General features: G+C 46.1%; 1 protein-coding gene across 1 annotated transcript; it reads right to left on the bottom strand.

Annotated features, from left to right (window-relative positions):
• Positions 1-5,566: 5,566 nt before the first annotated feature.
• Positions 5,567-10,020, bottom strand: LOC311372553 (tripartite motif-containing protein 16-like; the record flags this gene model as incomplete). The annotated part of the gene is made up of 2 exons (XM_084489544.1): positions 5,567-6,134; positions 8,964-10,020. 2 exons carry the CDS (start codon positions 10,018-10,020, stop codon positions 5,578-5,580), a joined length of 1,614 nt encoding a protein of 537 aa, XP_084345670.1. The 3' UTR covers positions 5,567-5,577.
• Between the last annotated feature and the right edge of the window lie 1,616 nt (positions 10,021-11,636).

Raw genomic sequence — 11,636 nt, 5'->3', positions numbered from 1 at the left:
GACGCTGTTAGGTTTATTTTATTACATGAATTGCGTTTCTTTGAACACCGATCTGGGTGACCTGTGGCGTGATAAGGAGCTACGGTAACCATGGGGACGATATATCCCGCCCACCGGTGGAGCCGATAACGGATATCCGGATCTAGACTTCCTCCTCCGTGGGCGGGTCATTGTGTACAGTCCGACCAGCAACTTTAAACGCAAGTATTGAGTTGGAGCTTATGTTTTAATTTGCAGACGGGTCTAACGTTGCTCTACTCCCGTTTTCTACACACGACGTGTTTTAATACAGTTTCATGTTTTTAGAGCTTAACCGAAGTTCAACTCGTATGAATTCGCCTTCCTGGCCACAGAAAATATATACTGCGCGCAGTTCTCGTTTTGTCCACCAGAGGGCAGGCGTTGACCGACTGAATATTGGCGTGTGTGGGAATATTTTTTAATTTATAACTTATTGTATGAAAAAAATCTAAACTTTAAAAACAGCGGTGTTCGTCTTGTATTGTGGCCTGTAATGTGTAGTTATATATTTTTATTTTTAGAGATTAAGTGAAGTTCAACTCGTTCCTGACCACAAAATATATGCTGCGTGCAGTTCTCGTTTAGTCCACCAGAGGGCAGGCGTTGACCGACTGAATATTGGCGTGTGTGGGAATATTTTTTAATTTATAACTAATTGTATGAAAAAAATCAAAACTTTAAAAACAGCGGTGTTCGTCTTGTATTGTGGCCTGTAATGTGTAGTTATATATTTTTATTTTTAGAGATTAAGCGAAGTTCAACTCGTTCCTGACCACAAAATATATGCTGCGTGCAGTTCTCGTTTTGTCCACCAGAGGGCAGGCGTTGACTGGCTGTGAATCAAAGCGTGTGTGGGAACGTTTTTAATTTGTAACTTTATTAATATAATTATAATAAAATAAATATTATATAATTATTATATAATTATATATTATTATACTTATTATTTAATAAGGTGCAGCACATTTCTCCTATAAGAGCACAGACTCCTCCTTGTTCCGCCAGTAACCAATCACAGGGCTTGCCTGTTTTGCCAAAGTCATTTGTCTTGTGGCACGCAGCTGCTCACCTGGCGCAGATAAAGCGTCGTCCGTGTAACTAATGAACCTCTGTTGGTTATAATAAACGCAGTTCATCCGGTCTGCGTTCTTTACCAGCCCGATCATTGGGGAGAGAGCTTCAACCCCTCCTGCTCCCTGGTTCCTAGCCTTGTGTTTACGGGCTGCTCCCCTGGGTGGTCCTCTCCGCTCCGTTTGTATCTCTGGCTCCGGGCCGCTCTTTCCCTCCTACCTTTGTCAGCGTCTCCTAAGCTGGTGTGGTCGTCCTTTATGGGAGGGATCAGCACAACGTGGGTCACTGCTGGCAGCCTCGCACCGCCTCCCTTTCCAAACTGTAGGGAGTGTGGATCTGAGAGTCTCGTCAGCACACGACCACAACTGATCCAGAGACGCTATAGAAGGAGGAGACGCACCACTGAACAAATCACCCATTGAAATGCACGGGGAGACTCCGTAACGCCAAGATGACCAAGACAGGGCCCTGGTCTTGTTAAGACCAAATAGCTGCCCGAAAGGCGTGGCCAAGATGGCCGCGAGTGAGAGGACTTGCCTAGAAGGACTTTGACTGATCCGCCACCACTTCATCCTGGCTCTGGAATAAACACTCATTATATGCGAGTAGCACATTAAACACATGACCCTCTTTAAGCTGACTACTGTCGTGGCCATTCCCCTTTAACAGAGATTGCGTCTGGGCCAGGTGAGATTCCCACTGCAGTAAAGCACACAATACATTGGAAAGCAAAAGGTCCTAGGTTTTAATGCATGCATACATTAGACTCCTCTCTAGCAGAGTGAGTCCTGAATACAGGTTGACATGGTTTCTTATACAGTTTCAGACCCTCCCCACACAAAAGGTTCATCAAAGAAGAGAGGAGAAGACCGAAGGGCAGATTCTTCTCCTTACGGCCCTTCTGTCCCAACACCTAGGAATACAACGGTCGGGGTTCACGACAAACAAATGCAAATTCCAGATGCCTGTCTTTGTGACGTTCTCACCCAAAGCACAAGGATCAATAGACAGCTGGGAGGAAATGGGCGGGACAATCAGGGTTGAAACTGAGGACACTACAAGTTACACAAGAACAGACAAACTTATCAAACAACAATTCGGATATGTCGATGTTTCCATCACACTACCTTTTATGGCTGGCGCTGAGCCATGTTCCCGTCCCGTCAATACAGTCTGTGGTGATATTCCAAATGACGTTGCATAACTCCTCCTCCACCCGCCCAACACCGTCCGCCTCTGTACCTTCTCCACTGTTGTGGAAACGTTGTCCTCCCCGTTCCACACGGAGACGAGTCTCTTTAGGGGCTGATGATTCAGCGACCTCATTGGACAGCGTTGTGTCCGTCCCCCGACGTGACCTCAGACAACAGGGCGTGGCGTGGTCACCGTTACTTCTACGGAGACATGTGCTGTAGTCACGGGGCCCTGTGGAGAGCAGACACTGGGCTGAACACGCCGCCACAACCCAACAGTCATTTAGTTTGCTGCTGGCGTTGGGCTTCCTTCCTGCTCCAGCAGCCGCTGCGTTGTTCCTTCAGTACAGAGATCCCAACGTTATCTAGTGTTTGTTACCCAGAACGCGTCCCGACCACTTCTAGTACACGTCTGACAGTCTTCTGCTGGGATCTGTTTGTGTTCAACCCGTTCAGACCAATTGTTTGACTTTGCCGTCTTGTACGGCCGCTACAGCAGTAGTTGTGGTTTTAGCACAACGACTGTTTTAATGGGCTCATGTTTGATCTGTCTGAGTGTTCTCATTGTCGAGAAATTACTGTTTCTGATTTTGTTCATTACTTCAGAAAGGATTGACTGATTTGTAGTCGTAGGTATATCAGAGTCTACGGTTAATATTTTATTTGCCTTGGTTGTAACATTATCCTCTCCTGGTTTGGTTGTGGGGGTCGTTATTACCTCGTCCTGCATGGTCGTTGCAGGACGCCCCCCCCCCCCCCCCCCCCCGCGACCGGGTCTCCGCCCTGGGGGGGCTACAGCACCCCTACTTCAACTCACTGCCACCTCCCAGCATGCACCTGAGAGACAGGAAGAACTACGCCTCCCAGCATGCACCTGAGAGACAGTTAGAACTACACCTCCCAGCATGCACCTGAGAGACAGGAAGAACTACACCTCCCAGCATGCACCTGAGACAGTAAGAACTACACCTCCCAGCATGCACCTGAGAGACAGTTAGAACTACACCTCCCATCATGCACCTGAGAGACAGTAAGAAGTACACCTCCCATCATGCACCTGAGACACTAAGAACTACACCTCCCAGCATGCACCTGAGAGACAGGAAGAACTACACCTCCCAGCATGCACCTGAGAAACACTAAGAACTACACCTCCCAGCATGCACCTGATGCACCATAGCAACGCATGATACACTGCACACACTGGGATTGGGATCACTGCGACCACTCGGAAGTGATCCCAATCCGTGTGTCCGGCCGTCTGTCTGTGGTTTCTTTCTACAACGGACACAGAGACACTGAGGCACCGCCCCCCCCCCCTAACCAAAGCCCAGGGAGGAGGTCCCAGAATAATATCAGAACAACATTATTATTATATTCTTATTATTCTTAAGGCACTTATGTAACATTATTTCGTAATAAAAGGAGAATGATGATGGGCTGAACATACGAGAACATTCAGTTGGATCCACTGAGTTGTTTATTAAAATGATGCTTCATTAACAAATGCAACAGAAAAATAGTCCCTTACATGTACACAATAAACACAAGGACTGAAACAATAGAAGCTGCAGACTTTACAAATCATAAACAGGTGTGCACGTATCTTTAATAACTGAACATGTTCTGCTGCCGTTTGGTTCCCAACAGAACACCAGGAATCAATACTCAGTTTAAAGTCATTTACAACACAGACCTCCTGGTTATTATGAATGAAATATAAAACCTGCTTTAAATCAGGTTCCTTTGGCACCGAGCTGCTCTATTCACACTAACACTGAAGTAATGCATACTAGCCTTTCATGGCTCACAGTAAAACAAACAATCTCTCTTAACCTCTTGTTGTTCCTAAGGTCAGTCTTAAACTGCAAAAGACCCGCCTTCTTTGCTGAAGGTCTAGTCAGTGTGTCTGACAGACACGGTCATAGCACTAGAGGAGCAAGTAAAGGACAGCTAGCTTTACCCAGACCGAGGTCCAATCTACTGAAAAATACCATCATTTACACAACTATTTCATTATGGAATGAACGACCAAAAAAACATACGTTCTAGCAAAAATAGCAAATACAACTTTAAAAAGTCTGCAAAAAAATCATGTGGTCCATAATGTATATACATTTTTAATGTTGTCATTTCTTTTTGTAGCCTTCATATCTTTTTTAAACTTTTTTATTAGTCTATTTCTATTTGAGTTTGACATAAGGTCAAACAAGTGATTGTCTGTTGTCTATATTTGATGTTTGGGACCCAGGAAGACTAGCTCTCTCTCTGGTGTGTTGCTAATCGGGATCCTAATGAATCTAATCTCATCTAAATCATCCTTGTTAGGATTAGGACAAAAGTGATGATCAGAGCCCTGGAGAATAAAATATGTTAATGTCTGAAAATGGACAAATATTGTAGCATAAAAAAAACATGTGATTTACCATCAATAGGTATTTAATATACATTTCAAATTAAAAATGAAATCTTAATAAAACCTGCTCAGGTAACCCTATGGAAGATCTTAAAAGTCTCTTCCTTTCATGGTTTACCAGCATCAACTTTTAGGAAGCCCCATAAAAAGGAGGGGGAGACGGGGGGGAGGAGGGGGAGGGGAGAGGGAGACGGGGGGGGGGGAGGAGGGGGAGAGGGAGACGGGGGGGGGGAGGGGGGGGGGGGAGGAGGGGGAGACCAGGGGGGAGGAGGGGGAGAGGGAGACGGGGGGGAGGAGGAGACGGGGGGGGAGGAGGGAGAGAGGGAGATGGGGGGGAGGAGGAGACGAGGGGGAGGGGAGAGGGAGACGAGGGGGGAGGAGGGTGAGAGGGAGACGAGAAAGAAAGAGTGAGAGGGATAGAGAGAGAGAGAGCGAGAGACTATAACTGCCACAGAGACTCTGAGTCATCAGTCCTCTCAGGCCTCCATCAAAAGACACCCATCCTCTAACGCAGAAGCTGTGTGTGTGTGTGTGTGTGTGTATTTGTATGTGTGTGTGTGTGTGCGGGCGTTTGTGTGTGTGTACATGTGTGTGTGTGTGTGTGTGTGCCCGCCCGCCTGCCCTTATTTTTTTCCTACAACCGACCCCTGCTCGCCCACAGCCCCGGACGACGACGGGGGTGTGTGTGTGTGTGTGTGTGTGCTTACGTGTGTGTGTGTGTGTGCTTACGTGTGTGTGTGTGTATATATATATATATATATGTGTGTGTGTGTGTGTGTGTGTGTGTGTGTGTGTGTGTGTGTGTGTGTGTGTGTGTGTGTGTGTGTGTGTGTGTGTGTGTGTGCGCGCGCGCGCCCCTCCGCCTTTTTTTTTTTTCTACAACCGACACAGAGACGCTGAGTTACCCTCCTCCAACCCTACCCCAAACCCAGGGAGGAGGTCCTCCTGGGTGAAGGTGGACCTGAAGGTGTGGATGTGTGTCAGTGTGTCTGAGGACCCTCCTAGACCTCGGGACACTCTGTAGAAGGACAGAGTGCCAGCAGGCCGGTCCAGATACACTCCTACTCTGGTAGAGCCAGCGGGGGGGAGACGCATGTCTGTCTCTATATCGTTGTACGAGGCATAGTAACCACCATCATTACAATAAAGACTCCAGGACTTGTTGTTCCCTCCAAGCCCGCTGTCACCACCCCCTCCTCTCCTTGTGATTCCTCTGTATGTCACTCCTATCTCAACACGTCCTTTCCACTCTACCTCCCAGTAACAGCGGCCAGTCAGAGCCTCTCTACACAACACCTGGGACACGAAGGCAAATCTCTCTGGGTGATCCGGATACGACTGGTCCCATCCAACCTGCGTCACCTTTCTGTTGTCCTCAGACAGAGAGAGGTGTCCGTTGGCTGTGTTTGGGTCCAGTGTGAGTTCACAGGCATCTGACGGGAGAACAAGACATGATATTATTCATAATTCCCGAGATATTCCAGGTTATTCGCCCAAAATCCCCCCATTCGTTTTCATTGGAAAATTCAAAAAACGCTGATTCATGATATTATATTCATTGATATACGCTGATATTATATATATCGTATATATTAGATATATTATATAGATATTTATATATTATATTATATAATATCATATTATATATAGAGCTCCAGGAGTCGCAAACGGCAACAATCACTTTCTCCTCCAAGCTGCGGTTCACTGCGGAGTGCAGGGAACGGTTGGCCCGGCTGGTTGAACGCTGATTGGCTGTTTTACGTTACTTCACCCACGCTACTTCACCCAGGGAGTGAACGCTGATTGGCTGTCTCACGCGAATACCGCAGCAAAGTTGAAATATTTCAACTTCAGCAAAATTTTTCGCGCTGCAAATCCTCATGACCGTGCCCGTGACAGGGCAAAATGTCGCGCCGTCAATCAAATCTTGCCGCAGGTTTTTGCCGTGACAAATTTCGCCCGATTCGCGTCTTTACGTTGACTTTGTATGGAATCGTGTCGCGCCGTTGTGTTTGGTGTGAACACACAGTTACGTCCTTGCGGACCCTCCTTGCGTCCACCACAAGGGCCTGACGTGCGCCTCCCAAAAAATGTCACCTTCCGTCGAGGCAACGCAGCAGCAAGGGCTGTGATTGGTCCGCTCACTAAAACCTGACGCAGAACCATAAAGGTTCACGACTGCGTTGAAGCGTCTGCGTGGTCGTTGCGTTGCGTGAACGTGGGACCATAATCAGCCTTTAACTGTTGGACCAGAGAACTGGTAGGTGTGTACACACACACACACACACACACACGTATATCTTAGTGCTGTCAATTGATCGCACAATTTGCTGTGATTAATCACGATCAATTGCTTTTTTTCTCTTAAAGGGACACTGTAGCATTTTAAGAAATGTATTAGCTCTTCCCAGGTTTAAAGAGCTAATGAAGGATTACGATTTTTCAAAAGGACTCTGAAGTTTCCTGCTTCCTTATCAACAGGTAAGTCAATGTGTCTAAAGTCTAAATTACAAGCCTTTCTCATTGCTTGGTTGTGTAATTCATTACATAGGCAGCATAACAGTAGAACATGTACAGTTAACAGCCTCATTGGTGGATAGCAGCATGGTTAATGGTAAATGAACTGCATTTATACAGCGCATTTCTTGTAACCAGTGGCCACCCAAAGCGCTTTACTTTAATATTGCCTGACATTCACCCATTCATACACACGTTCACACACCGACGGCGGCGTCAGCCACGCAAGGCGACAGCCAGCTGGTCAGGAGCAGTTAGGGTGAGGCGTCTCGCTCAGAGACACCTCGACACTCAGCGAGGAGGAGGAGCCGGGGATCCAACCAGCAACCTTGTGGTTACCAGCCAACCCGCTCTGCCCCCTGAACTAATGCCGTCCTATAGGATCTAGCATAGGCTGTTTGATTGAATAAGGGTTGCATCTCTTGCCTACTACCTCCCACCGATCCACTGCCTCTCTGTCCTCTCCCTACCCTTAAATCACCTAATGATGATGATCTGACAATGCACGCACATCGTAAAAATACACAAAAGGAATGTATCACTACTTATTAATTACTACTAATTGATTTATTAATTATTACACAGTTCATGCGTTTTATAAGCACTAGCAAAAATTGTGTGTTTGTTGTGTGTCAAGTTGTTAACTGATGCTATAGGTTAGACTACGACATAGAAGTGTTACCAATAATAAACAATATGAACATGGCAACTTAATTCACTATCTTGCTCAAGGAGTAATTACTCATACATGCTCACACTAATGATTAAATGGAGTTTGAAGTTTGTTTGAAATAGTGTACCTCATCATCACTCGAAAGAAAACTTGATGAGGTAGTATTGACGACATGTCATAGCTTCTTGGCACATATCACCTACCGTAGTTGCAACCAGGTTGCAACGTCCATTTTAAAAAGCGAGCACTATTCGTTTGAATGCACTATATAATTTTACCACGAGATGGGAGTAATTCCTACACAGTGTCCCTTTAAGCTATGTCGCTTCATCAAACATGTTTTCAACCTCACTTTACACTGCAGCACTCAACACATTGTCTTCAGGGAAAAACATTTTACACTCTTAATTTTGTTCTAATGTAAAACAAATCTTTCAGTTTAAAGAATATTGGAATATTGAATGCACATTTGACAGCCCTCAATCAAACTAATCAGATACTTACACTTCTTGAGAGATGACCTCAGGACAGGCAGATTCTCCATCTCCATTTTCCGTGTCTCCTCCAGCTGATCCTGGGATCTCCTCATGAGGTTAGTGGGGGGAGAGACTGGTGAGGAAACCCAAGAAGAGGAATCAAGTTCAATAGGAAGTCCTTGGTTGGGAGGACACTCATATTTTATTTTGATCCTCCCCCCTCTCACTCACAGCTAACAAAATTAATATTTGATTTGAGTTTTGTGTTTCTGTGTTCTGTGTCACTAAAATAACGCCACCTGCGTTTGGAGCAGAGTGGGACATTCATATAGTGTTTTGGGGAGGCATAAAATATTGAAATATTTATTCCTGTTTTCTGTAGATGATTGGTTTTGTTTCATTGACAATGTTAAAATGGCATAGATTTGGGGTTTAATTGCTCACTAAAATGAATATGACAAAACACACACACACACACACACTATTAGACATAGAATGGGCGGTGTGGTGGTAATTAGCCAGTGTGGTCTTGTTCAATGTTACATACCTGTGCCACCGGATTGGACAAGCCTGAGATGAATCAAACAGACACTTACACTTCTTTACATCTGGTTTCAGGGCAGGCACCTTCTTCATCTCCATGTTCAGTGTCTGCTCCAGCTGATCCAGGGCTCTCCTCAAGGTCCCAACGTATGACGGAGGACGGACCTCCACCGTGGTCCAGTCCCTGGTGGGTGGAGGATCCTTCAGGGATCTGAAGGTCTGGAGGATGTGGAGGTGGTCTTCAGTGTGTGAGAGCTGCTTCACCTCTGATCTTCTATTGGTCAGATCTTTTATTTCCTGCTCCAGCTCTTTGATGAGGCCTTCAGCTTCTTTCTCTGTGGATTTCAGTTTCTCTTTAACCGTTTGGTTGTGATCATTCAGGCACTTTTCAACAGAGCGCTTCAGAGCAGTGAAGACCTGCAGACCATCGGCTATCTCTTTGTCTGCGTCTGCTTTGCTACGTCCCACTGTGTATCTGATGTCCTTAATCTTTCGTTGTCTCTCCTGGATCATCTGCTGAACTTCAGCCTCTATCTTCGCCAGCTGGGCCGTCTTCACTTCATATTCCTCCTTTAGAGGTACAACAGGATGGGACTTGTGGTCCGTCTCTGTGCAGAACTGACACACAATCACCTGTTCAGTCCTGCAGAAGAGCTCCAGAAGTCGGTCGTGTTTCTTACACACCCTGTCCTCCAGACGGTCCATAGGCTCGACCAGCTCATGTCTCTTGAGGCGTGCGACTCTCTGATGAGGCTCCAGGTGGGTTTGGCAGTAAGAGGTAAAACACGTCAGGCAGGACTTCACGGCCTTCAGCTGGGTCCCAGTACAGACGTCACAGGGAACTTCTCCAGGTTCAACACAAGGCTGCTCTTTGATTCTTCTAAACTGATCAGCCATCCCTGATAAGAGGGTATTAACCCGTAAAGCTGGTCTTGTGTGGAAAAGCTCGTTGCAAACAGGACATTTGTACCGGACTTGGTCATCCCAGAACGTTGTAATACAGGTTCTACAGAAGTTGTGTCCACATGGTGTGGTAACTGGGCTGTTGAACACATCCAGACAGATGGAACATGAAAAGTCCTCCTCAGATGAGGAAGTAGCAGAGGCCATTCCTACAAGACATGGATAACAATAGTAAAATAACAGTTTGAACTCGTTCAACGCGATTGTTTTATTTGTTACATATATATTGATGTTTCAAGCCGAAATCCAACAGGAGTTACAACATGATGTCCTGCAGACAGGCCAGCTTCACTGAGGATTAGGATTAGATTGTTCTTTGTCTCCAGAAGGAGTGAAGGAGCCTCCATGTCATGTTACTCTGGCCTTTTTGGATTTAAATCAAAGGAGTTATACATTCCCAAAGAACATTTATATAAATGATTGTATCAAATATGGTATAAGTATGTGTCCAAAAACAACGTTTGCACAAGCTGAGCAGCTGAGTGTCACAACGCTACACTTTCAAAGGTCGGAGATAGGAGTGAACATGGAAGCACTTTCTCTGTCTACCGTCACCCAGGATACTATTGTTGAACGGTAACAGGGTGCTCTCTTCCTAGCTGAGAGGTTCTGTGTTCCATCCCCAATCTCTCCATCTCCCCTATCATCTAACATGTGGCGGCGACCCCTACCGGCTCCTTACTCTAGAATATAGAATATACTTTAATTGTCATTGTGCAGTGGAGCCATACAGTGACATGTGCTCGTGCAGCCTCTGACACAATGCTCACTACAAACACTCACACAATAAATAGTATAAAGATACAAAACAACACACGGTATAAAATACATGCGATGCGTCCACAGGCCACTTCTTTACATTCCCGATGGAAGGTTTCTGCTTTGTAATGATGGGGGCGATACGCTGGAATCTGGGATAGTGACAGGTGATCAGACGTGCAAGGGGGGAGCTCTGTGTCCCTGTTTGATGTTAGAGGACTGTGACGGCCCTGTGCTCCCCCTTGCGGGCTGCCTGCTGGTCTCCTGGTGGCCACACGGCTTCAGGTTGCCGGCCTGCAGTGAGGAGACCAGTTAGGGACGATTGGCCTCACCTGGCCGGCGTAGGCCTATAAGCCCTCGCCCTCCTTTGCCTCTTCTCTCTCTCACTCTTGCGTTCAGTTTTTTTCCGACACACCGCATTCCACTCCACTTACATACGACCGACATGCATCCATACATAACTTAGAGACCCTAGATAACCTTTTTTTCTATTATACTTTCAATAAATATCATTTATTGTACTACTGAAACAGTTGTCCTGTCTCTCTTTGTGTTGTGAGCCGGGCGTAAACAAGTACACGCAGTCCAGTGTGTTGTCCCCTCGTGTTGCACATTTACCATGCCGTCAAAGCTTGGTAGCGCAGTCTTAAGGTTGATTAAATCAGCAGGTACGATAATAACCTGTCTCTGTACTGCTATAGCAATCAAACCCATTGGTATGATGAAAAGATTACATATATATGATGAATCATGGATCAGAGTGGATTACAGTACCTGAGTCTTCTCCCCGCTGTAGTGAAGTGAGCCACACCAACCGTCCCACTCATTACAAGGAAATGATGTGAACCAACCAGTTGGACCAGTTCCCCTCCCAGTTGACATTCCTCTCAGACTAGCCTCCTATTGGCTGCTGTTCCATGACAGTACTGTACAGGTGTCAGGTGTCCTGCTCCTTTCTAACCCTTGTCCCGCCTCCAACATGTTGAGAGGATGTCCTGCATTCT

Source organism: Micromesistius poutassou (genome assembly GCF_964030765.1).
Source record: "Micromesistius poutassou genome assembly, contig: SCAFFOLD_5389, whole genome shotgun sequence".
NCBI lineage: Eukaryota > Metazoa > Chordata > Actinopteri > Gadiformes > Gadidae > Micromesistius > Micromesistius poutassou.
This window is presented reverse-complemented; position numbering and strand designations above follow the sequence as displayed.